The following is a 16,453-nucleotide window of genomic DNA, read 5'->3' as shown; positions in this document are numbered from 1 at the left end:
ACACAGAGACACATTTATTAAACAGTCTTTCCTGTTACAAGCCACACCGATGGATGTGGAAGCAACTTATGTGTGATATCATATCAGTTGTTTAGAGAGTCTGCAGTGCTTCAGCGTGTAACCCAGTCAGTGTGCGTTAAGGGGTAAGGGTAAGGCAGTGCACAGCACAACACTGGTTCCTCTCCTCTCACTTTTTCTCATCTGGAAATACCTTTTTAAACTATTTTTGACTGAGTGAAGTGTACTTGTAGTAACTAAAATGTAAATTATCTAATATCTGCAGTAAACTTTTCCCTCAAATGTTGTATAAAAATGTTATACTTAGGACAAATCTATACATTTTAATTAACGTTTGAGTAAAACAGCTCTTACCACACTTGGCAGACACGCACGCACGCACACACACACACACACACACACACACACAAAGCATAGAAACTTGTAATTGGTATTTGACCCAAGTCAAAAGATAGAAAGCGAGCGATGGAAATAGAGAGAAAATCCACACAGCACATTCCTACAGTCAACAAGCGCTGAGTATTTTCCTGTGGACCTTTACTGACATTAGTCTACTTTAAGATGACAACTGCACGCTGGCAGCGATCCCTTACATCTTCATGTATCTGTTTATGTCTGAAGAGAGTGAATTCTGGATAAATATGGGTAAAAGATGGGGGGAGATATCGATTCAGAGAGAAAACCAGGAGACCACTGATGAGGGACGAAGAAGTGATGACCTTGGAGAAAAGAAGAGGTAATGGAAGGGAAAGAAGTTATTTATCCAGCTGCAGGCCACAACTTCATCTCACTATGTGTGCTCTAGTTAGCTGAATCATAACAAATGCATATACACATACATTTTAATGAGGAAAACTATACTCCCTTTCCCTTCTCTCTTGCTCCTCCTGTTACTATGTGGGATCACTGTTCTCCTCGCCTGACTGTTATTTATGAACTCTGACCCCTCTGCATGGGTCAGCCCTCAGAAGTACAGCCCTGTTTTGTCTGAACTTCTGACCTTTGACCTATAGCCTGGGGTTATGGCCATCAGAAGCAGCTGCAGAGGAACACCAGTGTGGTGACAAGCTGCTTTAAAGACGCACAAACCGCTAAGTTGTTGAGCTGTTTCTTTTTATTTCATTAGTCTTTCCCAAAGGGACGTCTGAGAACCCGACGGGCTCCTTGTGGGGTCAGAAAGGTCTCTATCAAAATAAGGAATTGTATATAATCCCTGTTAGTTTGTGAATGCGGGCGGCGTTTAGTCACACTGTAACTGTCTATCATCTTTTTGCCTCTGCTGCCCTCTAGTGGCTCTAAAGTGAACATACTATTCCTTAATGTCAAGGAATCAATACAGTGATGGTTCTTTCATTGAAAATACAATGGATGTTACTATCCTCAAAACACGTTTATTATGTCACAAATGGCATTTGAGATCAGTCCAAACTATGGTCCATACGGTATATGTTTATGGGTTTCTGAGTGATGTGGCTTTTTGTTTAGCTGAGAAGGAATTCAGAGAAAAACCCTGTATGGGGATCGAAAAAAATTAAGAGAGAAGTAAAGATGTTGAGGATTATCTGATTTATGAATTCAAATTCACAAATGTGATGCATTTTCTGTGTGTGTTTGTGGAGCAATATCACCGATGCATTCTGTATTGATTTCAGAAGGGAAAACACATGTTCACCTGCAGCAGGTCTTCTGTTCTTTTCCTTGGATCAGTGTTGCCACTTTCTGTGTCATGACCATTAAAAGCAGCAGCACATAAAGAACAGAGTTGCTGCCGAGAACTACAGACGGCCTTCAAATGTGCAGAACCATATCTTTATCATCCATCAGTCAGTCTCTCACAGGGAAAATATTTGTTGTTGCCGTCCCAATTGAGTTACTTTGGGTTTTTTTTTTCATTTATAATCGATATTATACTGTCTACATATGCACTTTAGCATTTCTGTATTGATTTATCCAGATTAAGTTTTAGTCAAAAAGAAACTAATTTTATTTTTGAAATAGTGCTACCGGACGTGTCAGTCATTCTGTTTCGTGAAATACTAACAGCTCGGTAAAGTAGCGGTGGACAGGCTGAGCTAGTGATGGCGAGATGAAGCTTCATGAAGCATTGAAGCTTTCCATCCAATTGGTTCACTCATGGGCCGAAGCTTCATGGCGCTTAATTTGCTCTACTGCGCCATCAAGTGGACAATAGATGTGAAACAGGCAGAGTGATGATAATGACACCACGGCTTTGGTGTGTGAAGCTTTGAATTGAATAAATGAATGATGTTTGTGATGCCAATACACAACTTATGAACTTATTAATATGGTATCTGTCTTTATGATACAATGGCGGGGTCAAAAGGGAAAGTGGAACCAAATTGGGGAGAGAGATGTGAATGTGCTTGTGTTACTAAGGACAACATGTAACATGTAAAATAGGGACATTTATTTAGAAAATAACCTTTCACAGGGCACAGCTGAAGCTGGGGTACAGAAAAAAAGCAACAGCAAGTTTATACAACTTGGAATATACATTTTTCTGTCCTTCCCAATACTCTAGGCGGGTTCTCCAATCTTCCAATGTTTAGTTCACCCAGGTACGCTTGGACCTCCACAGGAGGAGGAGGAGGAGGAGGAGGAGGAGATCTTTTTAAACCTGGGACCGGCCCATTTGCTATAAAATTAGCCAACAAAAAGTGACTCATTCAAGTGTCACTGCAGCAGCAACTTAAACAAAACGGCGTCATTTAGAATATTGCAATGAAATAAAGGAATTCACCTTTGCAGTGGTGCTGCTCTTGAAATAGCCCACTATCTTCCTCGAGTTTGCCCGGATGTCAGACAACAGAGTGTTTTGGGCAAGAGCCTTTTTTATGAGTAAATTTAAAGTATGCGCCACACAATTTGTGCGACGCAAACGAAGCTCCCTGGCACAAGCACCCATATTTGCTGCGCCATCAGTCACAAGGCAAGTAACTGTGTGACATACTGTAAGTGCTGCTTTTACTGTTGCCAAATTTTCAGCAGTATGTGCCTCAGGGAAATGCGGCACCCCGAACACAACAGAATGCAAGGAGGTGCTTGCATCTATAAAATGGCATGTCACAGCTAGATACGCATCAGTGTTGATGATAGAGATCCACATATCTGATGTTAAACTAACTGCAGATGCCTTCGACACAATGGCTTTGGCTTTCTCCTTGGATTCCTTTATACATGTCCTCCACCATAGCTTTCAAAGCCTAAAGGAAAGAAGAGAGTACTCTTGAAATGGCAAATATGGGGAAAAACACTTCATGTGCTCACATACGCACCTGCCTTGAGGGGAGAACATAGGCAGGGTTGAAAGAACAACAAGCTTTCTGAACCCTTTGTCCTCCACAATAGTGAAGAGCTGGGAATCCTCAATCACCATATTGACCAAGGCCTCATCCACATCATTCTTCTCCCCTGATGACAAAACAAATCCAGTATTCAATTACAGATGTCATTAATTACTCATTTAAAATACAAATTAATGGTGTCTAATACAGACGTACCATGTAATTTTATGTTTGTATGCTGTCTTATCATTGCATCCTAAAATGGCTTACCTGAGCTTGGTCCACCTTGGTTGGTCTCCTTGTTTTCATGCAGGGCTCTATAATTACCTTTAGTAAAGGTCATTAGGTACCCGTTAGAGTATTGAGACCCTTTACCAAGGTGGTGGCTTGATCCTCATCCGAAATTCGTTGAGTCTCAAGGTTTGTTAGTTGTATTAACGCAATGCGTGGGACTGGACGTTGAACTAGTAAGAGAATATGTATTGATGTAGGCTTTGATGTTGCCATTCTCTCCCTAGGCTGGTCTTGAATGCGTTAACTGAGGTCCACCTCAGCATAGATGAGGTGTTATTGTTGTATCAGCCACTTCACCTTTTAAAATACCAGAAAGTAGAAGAAAGACATTAGAACAAGGGATACGCTGTGTTGTCACATTTATTTACAGTACATTACGCTAGGTATTATTACTATGTGCATACCTTATTTGGAGAGATCAGCTCAAAATGTTCCCAGGCAGGGGCAAATCTCCTCTTTATTGCAGGTTCCATCGCAAAAAAAGAAGCCCGAATAGATTGCAAACAAACGCGCAATAATGTCCCATGTCCACAAAATGTGAGGGGGGGGGGGGGGTCCATTGCGTTTCGCTGCCCCTTATATTTCGAATCGCACGCCAAACCAGCGAACAATTTTGCTGAATCAGTCACGTGGTACGGCTGGCTCGCGAGGCTTCGAACGTCACCAACACAAGCCTCGACACGCGCTTCACAATAAGGAAGTACACATCACTAGGCTGAGCAGCGTGGCTACCTGTACAACGTTACACTAGTTGTAAGTAGGCTACAACACACCATAATAAGTGCATACGCGTATGTGTTTCATTTGTCTTTGAAACGTATTTTGTTGAGGGCAGCTAATCGAGTAGCTAACTTACCTGGCTAGCCTAAATAACAGCACCGAGAATTACCGGTCGACTGGATGGAAAAAAAAAAGCAAACTACCGCCTTTGAGCTTCTCTAAATTATATATATCTGCTTCTGGGTATTTGTACTGTAAAGTGTTTTCGTTTATTTTTGTATCGTTCCTTTCCATTTATAGACCGACGAGGACGAAGGATTCCCCTCTACACTCTGCACCTCAGTGGACAAAATAAGGGAAACACCTCATGAAAACCAAATTCATCTTTGAAGTATCACAGCTCCAGGGGCATCCGCTCTGTTATTATCTTCTTCACTGACAGACGTGATTGTCTGCCAGCTTCAGATGAGTCAGTTAACGCATCCACTCCCAGTATGAGTGACTTAACAGACTTTGACAGAGGCCAGATAATTGGTGCCCAACTTGCAGGTCTGTCGGTCAGAAAAACTGCCCAGTTATGCGATGTATCAAGTCGAACTGTCCTCAAAGTGATGAGTGTATACAACACACATGGACACACATCAGCAAAGAAGAACGGTGGGCACAAGCCAGAGACTAAAAGGATGCAACTGAGGAAACCTGCTGCATGTGAAGAAGCTGCTGCCTGTGGGAAACCAGGATCTGACTCTGAGGTCGACACACACAATTCTGATGAAGAGAGCAAGAGACATGAATCCCAGACCATAGACGAGGTGTCATAGTCTTATGTGCTTGTGTTTCAGACTTTGGTTCATGTTTGCATAAAGCCACTGCCTTCATTTAATCCACGTTTTGCCCCTTTTTTAACTTTGACGTTTGTTTTTTTGGTTTATTTTTTTGAAAGCCTTAAAAATTGGTTTGAAGGTATTCAGTCAGTACATTCCCAGGCTTTTCCTAAGCTTTTTTTAAATTGTTTAAAGAATCGGTTCCTTGAACTACAGTAACTATCTGTGTTTGGCTGCTGCATTCAAATGTTTTTGTACAACTTATTGATGAGGAAGTAAACGCATTTAGACAATAACACTAAATTGTGGTAGATTTGTCTTTAGTATTAAATAAGGCACTGTCATTGTAGCATGTACATACAATAAAACAAAAACCTGTAAATTGTATTGCATGCGGGAGAAATGACCATACCAATGTGCTGGCATTAAGCCGTGTTTTAAGGTGACTGTGACCAACTAGTTGCAATCTAAGGTCCATGTTGGTATGTGTTCATGGGGATCTGATGTAACTTTTTGTTTAGTTTTTCTTTCATTACCAACACATGTATACCGTGAACATGGTTTCAATAAGATAAAACACATCTGTGTTCTCCTGCTAGTCTGTCTTCTGTCCTTTCACTCACTGTTCTGACCAGTCGTGTATTCACTTTGACCCTCAGAGAAATACTTATTTTGTGTCATATCCTGCATCATCACCAGTTTTCGAAAATGTTTAATACATCTAGTGCAACACACAGTATCGCAACGAGTATGTTATTGCACTGCTGTCTACTGCTCAAATGTCTTTGTATGTAAAATACGCTGTCAAAGTCAAATACATGGAGCGATGTGCTGTAGTGGTGACCCTTTTATTCTGAAAACCTTTGACAGGAAGTACTATTTCACCTCTCCCCGGTGAAACCCAAACATCTCGGTGACAAAGTAACGTTCGCGGTGGATAGGCTGCCAGCGGTGCATGCTTTTAGTTGTAAGTAAAACACCGTAATTAATGCACACCCCTATGTGCTTCACGTGGCAGTAAAAGGGTAAACATATAACGTAGCTACACTCTCAAAACGTATTTTGTTGAAGGAAGCTAGCGTTAATGTAGTAGCTACCTGGTTAGCCTAAATTACAACATCCAGTTGATTGAAAACCGTGACTGTCAATAAAAACCGGAGAAACGCCAATGAGCTTCTCTACTTGTGTGTAGTGGCCGCTGGGTAATCCTACTGTAGTGGTAATGGTTTTGATTACATCGTACACCCGCTGTTAAGTAAATGTTAGCTCTGTGATGTCAACGTTACTGGATTCAGTTCAACACAGAACATCTACTTTAGTTTAAGTGTGTCAAACAAATGTAATATCTTGAAATGTTATTTTCTGGTATTTATTATCATCCCTTTCATCCATTTCTAGACACAGTGGTGGATGTTTACCTACCCTGGATCTCTCTGATCCAGCGTACAAAATAATGGAAACACCATATGACAGAGGACTTTGGATCACCTAAGGAGCAATTACAGGGCCTGCTACCTGCCTGCCAGTTGGGATTGTCTTCTGTCGGCTCCAAAAGAAGCTGTCTTTAAAGCAATATGAGTGACCTAACAGAGTTTGAAAGATGCCAAATAGTTGCTGCACGACTATCGGGTGCATCTGTCACAAAAACGGCACAGCTGTTCAATGTGGCAAGAGGAACCGTCTCCAGAGTCATGACTGTATACATCAAGCATGGACGAACGGCATCAGCAAAGAAGAACAGCGGGCGCAAGTCGAAGCTCACTGAAAAGGATAGACAGACACTCCTCAGGATAGTTGATGAGCACCCTGAGTATACAGCATCAAAAATAACCTCGGAGCTGAACAGACACCTCTCTCACACCGTCTCAGTAAAAACTATACGCCGCGAGCTTCACAAAGCTGGGATTTTTAGAGGAGCGTCCAGTCGGAAGACGGAGGCCGAGACTGACGCGCAGCAGCCAGATGGAAGGGATGCTAAACCTGAGCCTGAAAAAGAGAGTGGCGCACAAAAAACGGGTGAAGAGAGCACAAGACCTGAAAGGCAAACAAATGACAAAGACTACGGCACACAAAAGTCTGTGGAAGACATAAGAATATCTGAACCCCAAGCCGGTGTCGGAGAGTACAACATAGAAGAGAGGACACAGCCTGAATCAGAAGTCAGCGAAGAAGAGTGCAGCACACACCAGCCGGGTGAAGAGAGCACAGGACCTGAACCTCAGACCTAACGTGTTGTATTTCTGCCTTTCTAATACGTCCACATTGGTCATGTTAAGGGAAAATCACAGGATGCCTAAATCCCTTAATTACATTTCAGTTTCTAGATTGTATTATTTATTTTTGCATGAATGCATAACGGTGCAATATTCTGGCTTCTCGCAAGCTTTTTTACATATTTCCTGGATTATAAATAAACAGTGAACTTAAATGTAGACTGTTGAGAATTATCCTTAATACTTTAAATATTCATACTGTAGATGTCTAACAGTATATTATATTGTTTAAAACACTCAATTCAATACAGATAATTACAGTTCAATGTGATTTGAATCTGAGTCATCGCATTCCTCCCACGCTACCTCTTTGCTTTTATATTATACTTTTCATGTTTATAGCACCTGCATGTGCATAGCTGGGGTGGGACACAAAGCATCAGACAACATATGTAATGTTTGTTCTGCATATTAAAATGTTACACTGAAAAATCAAAAGTTGTCTGTATGTTCTATTGTTTCTATTGAAATACACTCTGCTCAGTTGTCTTAATGATGTTTCTGATGTTTTATTCACCTCATATCAATGAGGTCAGACAATACATTAGAAGTACCGCTGTACAACCTGTGGCAATACAACAGAGGTGAAATAATATTTGGATACTTTACTTAAGTAAAGTACTAATAAAGCACTGAAAAACGTTTGACAACACATCACACTTTTAGATACATATTTCTGCTGCATTAATCTGTTGCTTTTTACTGCTGAATATGGTTATGGTTGTGCTCAATATAGCTACTTTAATACTGTTGGGTAGTTTAATCTTCAGCATTGCAACATATTCAATATGATCATCATATGTTTGTAGTGTATGTCCTGTGAGAATCTCTCAAAAGTTGTCATGGGCTCAGACAAATATCCCATTTCAGTTAATTTAGTTTAGCTAATCCAAGAAGTGTATAATAGTTTATTGTTTTAAGATGGAGAAGAATTTTCTCAACCCATAAAGGAAAACGTAATCCTTCAGTTTATTACAAAGAAATCTAATAAAAATCACCAAATTTGGAGATACGTGGTTTTCAATGGACAGGAAGGTAAACTGTACTCTGAAAAGTAAGTCAAACTATTGCCTCTGAGATGTGGTCGAGTGGAGGTAAAAGTCTTTTCATGGAATGGAAAACGTTATGCAAAATTCAACAGCAAACTACAGCCTTTAAAAATACCATACCGTTTATTTAACAACTCTCCAACCCGACCACATGTTACATACACATCTAAATGCATCTCATATTAAAAGGTATGATAGCCATTTTAATGAAATGTCTTATTATTACATAAAAATAACCGAAATAAATACGACAAAATATGCTGTGTTTCATTTATTTATGTTCAGAACTGCTGCACATGGACGTCCCAGAGCGGCTCTCTGGCACGTCCGAGAATTACGCAACAACAACAACGAACCCGGAAGTGCGGCACCAGCTGTAAACACAGCTGTGGAAGCTGGCGATAAAGTGAAAGATGGTGTACGTGTCCAACGGTGAGTGGTTTGTCCTGTGTCTTCAACAGTTTTCTCATCGTAAGAGAAAATAAGTAGCAGTTTTGCTGACATAACTTTCTCTGTCGAACACTTTCAGTTAAAACACACCACTTCTACATTAAACGTGTAGTTGTAGCAGAGCTTTAAGCTACATTAAGCTAACAGCTAGCTCGTTAGCATTTAGCCTAGCTGGATCTGCGTAGCAGGAGGAACTGCTGACATAATCGAGATAGTTTTGTACAACAGGGTATCTACTAGTGTTTGCTCTATTGGTCAGCATATCGCCTCGCTACTGCTAGTTTGAGTGTGCTATATTGAACATTACGCAATGTAACAAGTCTCGGACCCCGCTGTGTTGCGTCTTGTTTTACTTAACGTTAGCTGTTGGCCTGTGTTAAACCATTAACTGGCAAACCGAGGAAGGAATGTGTACATACTCTTTGATGTTAAACGTCAACCTCACAAGCTATTCTGTTCACCATTAACTGACCCCTGCTGTCTCACACACCGATCTCAGGTCGGGTCCTGGACAGCAGGTCCCAGTCCCCATGGAGTCTATCCTATCTGGTCGATCTCTTCTGGGGAGCAGTGGATTTCTTCGGCCTGTTGTAAGTGCTTAGCTGTCTAATATTGTTAACGTGTTGCTAGTCAAATTAATAGAAACTGGTGGAGTAGTAATTCCAAGGCTAGAGTCTACGTGCAAGCAGGTTACTGTACTCTGCAGTGCTGTGAGCTAAACGGTAATGTCAGCATCCTCATGCCAACATGCTGAAGTTCACCATCTTAATTTAGGCCATTAGCATTGCTAACACTTTTTAATGAGGTGGATGTGAATGTCACGTGTTTCTCAGGTATTTTGTCATAAGCCAAAGAATTGAGGTGATGTTTTTATATTCTCTCGTGACACTGCCGTCCACACTGATCTTCTTTTGTCCTCTTACCAGTTTTAAGACGATACTTCACCCTGACATGAGGAAGGGTGGAAACTCTGGTTCGTCACGCTTCACTGATGGCAGAGGGTAGGTTTCAGGGGCACAGTCCATTTCTCTACTGTCACAAACACTGGGGACATGCCTTACGTGTCCCTCTATCTTAAACGTTGAAGGTACCCTAATCCGAAGGTGGGAGTGTCGTCTGTGTGGATCCATGTATGAAAACCACTGGTTTTCATATATGGGAGCTGCAGAGTTTAAATACTATCTTACGCTGTTGCCCACTATAGCAGTTAAATTAATTGCAGCATCATGTGTCAAGTGTTTTTCTCATTTATGTTGCCTATCCCTTCCAATTGAGCATCAAATAACTAATGTAGGAAAAGACAATAAAACAAAAATCATTTAATAATCTTTCCTCTTCTCTGTCACTTGTTTTTTCAGTCCTCCAGGTCCCCCTGGTGGCAGGAGAAGGATGGGGAGAATTAACCACGGGGCAGGTCCCAGCTCCCCACCAATGGGTGGAGGAGGATGAGGAAGGTGAGGATTTTTGTTTTTTATTAAACATCACCCATAAGATAAACCTCTTTTGATATCGTGTACCTTCTATATCTGGAGCCTGTATCACAAAGTGAGATCAAGGGTTTGTTATAACAAGTGGCCTTAAAAAGTACTTTGCCTCACATATTTGGAGACATAACTCCTCCATTGTATACTCCTCCCTTCTCTCTAGGTAAACGCCTACACTGAATGTGTAGGCGTGGGGCCTGGCACAGTGTCTATTTGCTGAGACCCTAAAGGAAGACTGATGTCACAGTGCTGAAGCCCCTCTTCATCGGCTGCCGCTGCAACCAGCAGTTTCTTGACGCCTTTCTGGGAATTCCTACACGTAGGGACCAGAATGGCCGATGCAGCAGCTATCCTCATTTCCTCCCTTCATCCTCTTTTGGCCTGAACATTTTACTGTCACACCAGTTCCCTTCTGAACTGAAGTTTCATGAAGTTAGTTTGTCATTGTTTTGTATGTTTCTGTCTGAATAAAAATGTTCGATGTTTAAACATGTTACCACTGAGTTCCATTACAATTACACTCTGTAACGACACAACTTGCCTCTGTGTAGATCTAGGGCATGCACTTCAAAATCAATAATGTGAAGATATTATAAAAAAATTGTATCTAATAAATGGCTGATTGTATTTGAAATGTAATGTGGCAGAGCCGGCGGAGGCATTTGTCTTAACTCGGACAGTGAATGTAAATCTTAAAGCATTGAGTTTCTGGGATAATAGTTTGAGGCAATCTTGTGTTTCAATCCAATATGTTCATATTTCCAAAAAAGGTGGATTTTGTTTGTTCCAATCAAATGCAACAATTGTATATCCAAGCGTGATGGGTTTATTTACACAAATCCAAACTTTCAAAAAGAGGCAAGAATTGCAGTATTTACAGAATATTATCAAAGACTTCAAAAGTTCTACAATAACGACTCCCATCTGGGTTTCTATTGGATGACACAAGTAAACATGGTGTTAGCCGTGCTATAATTGTCAAAGGGATACGTTGCCCTGAACGAGCTGCTCACGCTACGCCTCCTGTGTAGACGCAGCGTTAAGATTCAAGTAAAATCTGTTTGCTTTCACCAGACAAAGGCAGCTCTCTCGCGGAGCATTCGGACACCAAACCGCTGCCACTCCCTCTGGTGGATCCACATCTCCTGAGTGGTGTCCAGACACGCCAGCACTGCTCCCCCCTTCCATGATATCAGCCGAGGGTTCATGTCCTAGAGCACAGATGCCCATCAATATACAAGTACAATAAAAAAAAAAATGAAGCCCACTAAACAACATGCTACTTCGTCTACATTGCAGATCTGTATCTGACTTTATGGCTGTACAACATATTCCAGGTTACCTTAGGCCGCGTGATAACTTCCACGTTGTCTACCAGCCTTCTGAATGAGGGCGGCATCTTGTTGATGATGCGGTGAAGCAGAAACTCCTGAGCACCATGAAACATGAGCCCTCCTCCCACGACCAGGATGGAGCTGTACATCTTGCGTTTGGTTTCATCTGATGCTACAAAAAAAATAAAAATAAAATACAAGAAGAGGTTATACCGGACATCCTGATCACTATAAAACATCTGTCCACATCCTTTATTATATATATATTTTTGTTAGTTTACTACATCCTGTCCGTCCTTACCACAGCAGTCGATGCTATGCAGGATGGCCTTGTCCAGGCCCAGTGCTTTGCTCTCAAACTGGCTCATGATGGCAGTCTTCCTGGAGAGGTGAGCAGACAGGGGCTCTTCCACCTCTCCTGCCCCCATCAGGCACTCCCCCTGCGCAGGCCCAAACTCCATCTCCACCTTCATCCCTCCTCCAGCGCTGCCACTCCCACAGCCCCTGCTCAGGTCAGAGAGCTCCCCAACCCCTCCCTGACCACTCATCTCACCATCCAAACCACCACCTGGTCTGGACATACCCTTCCGGTCTGCACCAGATTTGGAGGACTGGTGAAGAAAATGGGATAATAATAATTAAAAAAAAAGAAAAGAATCACAGAGCCTTTATCTGAAGAAGAAATAATGAGTATTATATAATCTCTGTGTGAGTGTGTGTTACCTGGTCCTGTTTGCTCTGTGTAGTCATCAGGTAGTGTTCATCATGAGGATCCTCTGAGTCTCCTTGGGAACGGTACTGAAGTGATGTCATCTTCTGACCTACGATGCCAAATGTGGTCGGGTAGAAGAGACCCATAGGTGCCTAACAACATATAGATACAAGCCAGAACACATGAGGAGGGGACACAACAACAACAAAATCGATAAAAAGTACTTCCAGTACACAAGCTGGAGACTGAACAATGTAAAATAATGTTTTACTCATTACTATCCAACCTAATTACCTGTAATTTCTCATCCCCTAGTCGAACCTGGTAGAGAAGAGCTGGGGCTTCTGGGAGACGTGTCTGGAATTCATGATCTTGTAGTCCTGATATGTCCTATTAAGAATAAGTGGAGGAAAGACACATTTAGGAATTTATCTGAATAACTGTAGATTTCTCTGTCCATTCTTAAAAAGGACTATAGTGATTTAAACAGACACAAAGGTGCCAACGCTGCTCTAAAACTGATCAAAGTACAACGCTACAGTTCCCCAATACTTCACCCCCTGAACAACACACACTTGGTTCAGATGACAGAAGGTCTCTTTCAGATGCTGTAGCAGCTGACAGTTCAGTCTGCTGGACAGCTGACAGTCTCTGTAGGGAAAGCCCGCCCTCTGCAGGAGCCAGAAGAAAGTGCGGGTCACATCTGAGCCGCCATAAGCCAAACATAATCTGCAAAGTCCAACAGACAGAAAATACAAAGTCACTGAGGGATCTTTGTTTCCCTACACAGGCAGTGTGTTATAACCGGACTGGAGCAACACACTGACTGTTTCTTTGAACCAGAGGGAAAGCTCTAATGTTATTGCAAGGGAATACAAAACAATTCCAGGAACAAAATTCCCACCTTGATGCTTTTGGGAGCAATACGAACTGACCAGAAACAATCAATTTGAATCAAACATTGCGTTTTGTCATCTTCTGTATGTCAGTGTTCTGAGTCTCATGTGTAAAAAGGATCCGTGATGTCTCCAGTTATAACCTGGATGAATAAACTATTTCATAGAAATAAATTAAACACAGAAGTGGTTCTCAGTCCCACCTGGAGTTCCTGTGGGACACGCCGTCCTCTACGCAGCAAAGACTGGACTTCTGGTCTCCAACATCCACGACACAAGCACTGCTCAACCCACTGCCAAATGTAGCACACACCGACTCCTGGTGCACGATGATCGCTACACACACACACACACACACACACACATACACACACACACCCAAGGACAGAGCATGAGGCGACGCAAAGAGAGACAGATTGGATGGTTCCTCAGCCTGCCCTGAATTTGCTGTTGCGGAGGATAACAGTGCATATGTACATTTTAGTTGTCAGCCATACATGTATACATGTGTGTAATACCTGAGAAGCCCATATTAAGCAGCAGCATGTTGACAACTTCTTTGATGTGCTGCCTGTTACAGATGTCGGGCACCAGTAGGATGCATCTGTAATACTGGAAACAAGTCACAAAAGCCACGTGAGAGAAAGAGATTTGACCATCAGCGTAGCTCGATCTCATTTTCATTATTTTCTACCTTCAACATGTTGCAGAGGACTTTTGTGACATGAGGAGGTTTCTCCTACCTTTAAGTCTTTGAGGGGGATCTCCAGCTGCTTCTGAATGACGTGACTCCAGATCGTCTCGAGGTCAGCCAGTACGGCGGTCAGGGAGCCTCCGGTACCGGCATGCACATTGAGCTGACCTCTGACTATTGGCCAGTGGATGTTGTAACAGTCAGATGGATTCACATAAAGAGCCTACATGAGGGCAGGATGGAAGGGTGGAGGGAGCATGAGAAAAATGGATAAAACAGACAAAGAGTCTAGGTAGTACAGTTTTATTTTATGGAAGTTAACAGACACATGGACTGACCTCCTCTCCCACCAGATGAGGAGGCTGGTGGGCTGTGTTGGTCCACTTCACCCTGGAGCTGCTGTCTAGTACTGCCGGACGGATCTGACAGTTATAAGCTCGGGCCTTTACTCACACAGGTACAAAACAAAAAGATTCTTTAATGAATTTCTGCACATAAAAGCATAAAGCACTTGAGTTATTCAAAGAACACCATTTACAATTCAAAAGCAAATATGTAATCGAACCATGTTGCTGCGCTCAGTGAACATTGCATTATTAAGTATGAGTTCTCTCTCTTTCATAATACACACCTGGTCAGCAGAGACGGGTGTCCTCCGCACTCCGTTTGACATTTTCTTGGACCAGATGGCCTGGTCCACCATTTTAAGCCCATTCTGCCTCTGCTCATTACTCTCTGCTTTCTGCCAAACAGGAAGTAGACACAATGTACAATGGAATAAGATACAGAATAAAAAATAGGGCTGCACAATTAAAAATCACAGTATGGCCTACTGCAATTTATAAATCGGCAGACAAAATGGCAAAATACCATTTTATAAATTAAATATTGTCCTTCTGCGGAGCTGTCCTGGCCTACACATCATATTCTACAGACCTAAGAAAACATATTGTCTGGTACAGATCCCTACAAACATCACACAATGATTTTAATCTGTAAAACTAATTGCAATTAGATATCTTTTCTAAATCGTTCAGCCCTAGCATTAAAGCCTGGGTGTATCTGCTCACGAGCCACTTACATTTAGACCATCTCTCAACAGCCAGGCATCTTCATATCTCGGCTGTCCAGTTTGTTTGTGTCTGCGCGCTATCACATGTGGGAGTGTCACCGGAAGATTATCTGTAGCTCGGCCAATGCGGAGCGTCCTTGAACCAGGGTGGATGACAACTATGAAGTTGCTCTGTATTTGCTGTAAGAGAGGAACGTATATAGACAGAGGGAGATGGTCAGCACAACAAAACTAGAAATCACAAAAGTACGTGGACGCCTGAACATTACACCAACATGTGGTTATGTTTTTCACACAATGTGTGAACCGGGCTGAAGGGATTTTCTCCCCTTCAGCTAGAAGAGCATTAGTGAAGTCCAACACTGATGTTTGTTCACAGTCAGCCTTCGAGTTCATCCCAAAGGTCAGAGCTCTGTGCAGGCCTTCTTCATCTTCTTCCACACCAAACACAGAGTCTGTTCTCTGTGGACCCCAAACTGTGCACAGGGACATTGTGGTGTTGGAACAGTAAAGGGTCTCCCCAAACTGTTGCCTCAGAGTCGATGTTGGACACACAATACAGAAATAAATGTGTAAATATAAAATGAAATACCATTGTAACATACCATTGTATGCTGCAGCATCATCAAAATAAAGCTCAAACCAAAGGTATTTGTAATATGTGTCTTACAATGCAAACTGAACACCTGAGGTTGTCAGTTGATGGTCAAATACTGTACCTGAAGACATCACTTTAAGACAAAGATGAGTTCAAGTGACTGATATCAAACCCCGGTCACTCCAGAATAGTCTGTGCACGTGAAAGCTGAATGGACTGAATTATAAAGATTGAGACGACGATATTCGACTATTGTTTTTATAAATAGCAGCATTAGACAACAATTGAAACACTCGACTTCCCGTCTCACCTCCTGAAGTGGGTCTGGGATGACCGGAGGAGCGATGGGTCTTTTCACCCCGCGTTGTTGCTCCTTTTCTTTCTCCTTGTCTCGTTCCTTCTCCTTCTCCTTCCCGTTGTCCTGCTCTTTCTCAGCCTGGGTCATTATTGGTGAAGATTTTTAGTCGATTAAATAGTCATAAATAACGAGTCGCAAGCTCTTTGTGCTTGTGAAGTGCTTCAACATGCAACCCAGAAGCGAGGACCTTCCTCTGAATAGAAAGTTGTTGCAGCGGTAGATTCTACTTCCGTGTTTGATCACGTGCCACAAGACAGCGGTTTCTATTTGTCGAAAGAGATGTTTACTTAGCACTGCCTCTTAGCTGAGTCAAAGGCACTCATTTGTCAACATTATTAAATTACTTTTCTAATTTTCATATAGAGTTACTGC

The 16,453-nt window shown here is 42.1% G+C and overlaps 3 protein-coding genes across 4 annotated transcripts; 2 read left to right on the top strand and 1 right to left on the bottom strand.

Annotated features, from left to right (window-relative positions):
* Positions 1-6,052: 6,052 nt before the first annotated feature.
* On the top strand, positions 6,053-8,230 carry LOC116382547 (uncharacterized). The gene is made up of 2 exons (XM_031845690.1): positions 6,053-6,128; positions 6,560-8,230. The coding sequence occupies exon 2, from the start codon at positions 6,736-6,738 to the stop codon at positions 7,387-7,389; it is 654 nt and encodes a 217-aa protein (XP_031701550.1). The 5' UTR covers positions 6,053-6,128; positions 6,560-6,735; the 3' UTR covers positions 7,390-8,230.
* A 596-nt stretch (positions 8,231-8,826) lies between these two features.
* selenok (selenoprotein K) lies at positions 8,827-11,044 on the top strand. The gene is made up of 5 exons (XM_031845951.1): positions 8,827-8,915; positions 9,433-9,523; positions 9,860-9,934; positions 10,292-10,387; positions 10,581-11,044. The coding sequence occupies exons 1-4, from the start codon at positions 8,897-8,899 to the stop codon at positions 10,380-10,382; spliced, it is 276 nt and encodes a 91-aa protein (XP_031701811.1). The 5' UTR covers positions 8,827-8,896; the 3' UTR covers positions 10,383-10,387; positions 10,581-11,044.
* On the bottom strand, positions 10,299-16,291 carry actr8 (actin related protein 8). Of its 2 annotated transcripts, XM_031845950.1 has the most exons (14): positions 16,034-16,291; positions 15,135-15,305; positions 14,685-14,795; positions 14,392-14,496; positions 14,103-14,276; positions 13,878-13,971; positions 13,563-13,695; positions 13,039-13,192; positions 12,758-12,853; positions 12,475-12,615; positions 12,053-12,362; positions 11,760-11,923; positions 11,489-11,628; positions 10,299-11,349 (listed from the first exon to the last, which is right to left on the bottom strand). In XM_031845950.1, coding segments are annotated over exons 1-14 (1,929 nt in total). In that variant the 5' UTR covers positions 16,169-16,291; the 3' UTR covers positions 10,299-11,348. The 2 variants fall into 2 exon arrangements, with proteins under 2 accessions (XP_031701810.1, XP_031701809.1); XM_031845949.1 differs by having other exon boundaries at positions 10,300-11,628.
* Positions 16,292-16,453: the final 162 nt, after the last annotated feature.

Source organism: Anarrhichthys ocellatus, unplaced genomic scaffold (genome assembly GCF_004355925.1).
Source record: "Anarrhichthys ocellatus isolate YVR2014 unplaced genomic scaffold, GSC_Weel_1.0 scaffold5, whole genome shotgun sequence".
NCBI lineage: Eukaryota > Metazoa > Chordata > Actinopteri > Perciformes > Anarhichadidae > Anarrhichthys > Anarrhichthys ocellatus.
The sequence above is the reverse complement of the archived record's forward strand: the minus strand, read 5'-3'. Positions and strand labels throughout refer to the sequence as shown.

Coding starts and splice junctions, on each gene's coding strand:
- LOC116382547 (XM_031845690.1), top strand. CDS start 6,736: ATGAGTGACCTAACAGAGTTTGAAAGATGCCAAATAGTTGCTGCACGA.
- selenok (XM_031845951.1), top strand. Junction 9,524..9,859: donor GTGGATTTCTTCGGCCTGTT/GTAAGTGCTTAG, acceptor TCCTCTTACCAG/TTTTAAGACGATACTTCACC. Junction 9,935..10,291: donor CGCTTCACTGATGGCAGAGG/GTAGGTTTCAGG, acceptor TTGTTTTTTCAG/TCCTCCAGGTCCCCCTGGTG.
- actr8 (XM_031845949.1), bottom strand. CDS start 16,168: ATGACCCAGGCTGAGAAAGAGCAGGACAACGGGAAGGAGAAGGAGAAG. Junction 13,972..14,102: donor TCCCCCTCAAAGACTTAAAG/GTAGGAGAAACC, acceptor ACTTGTTTCCAG/TATTACAGATGCATCCTACT. Junction 11,924..12,052: donor GCATAGCATCGACTGCTGTG/GTAAGGACGGAC, acceptor TTTTTTTTGTAG/CATCAGATGAAACCAAACGC.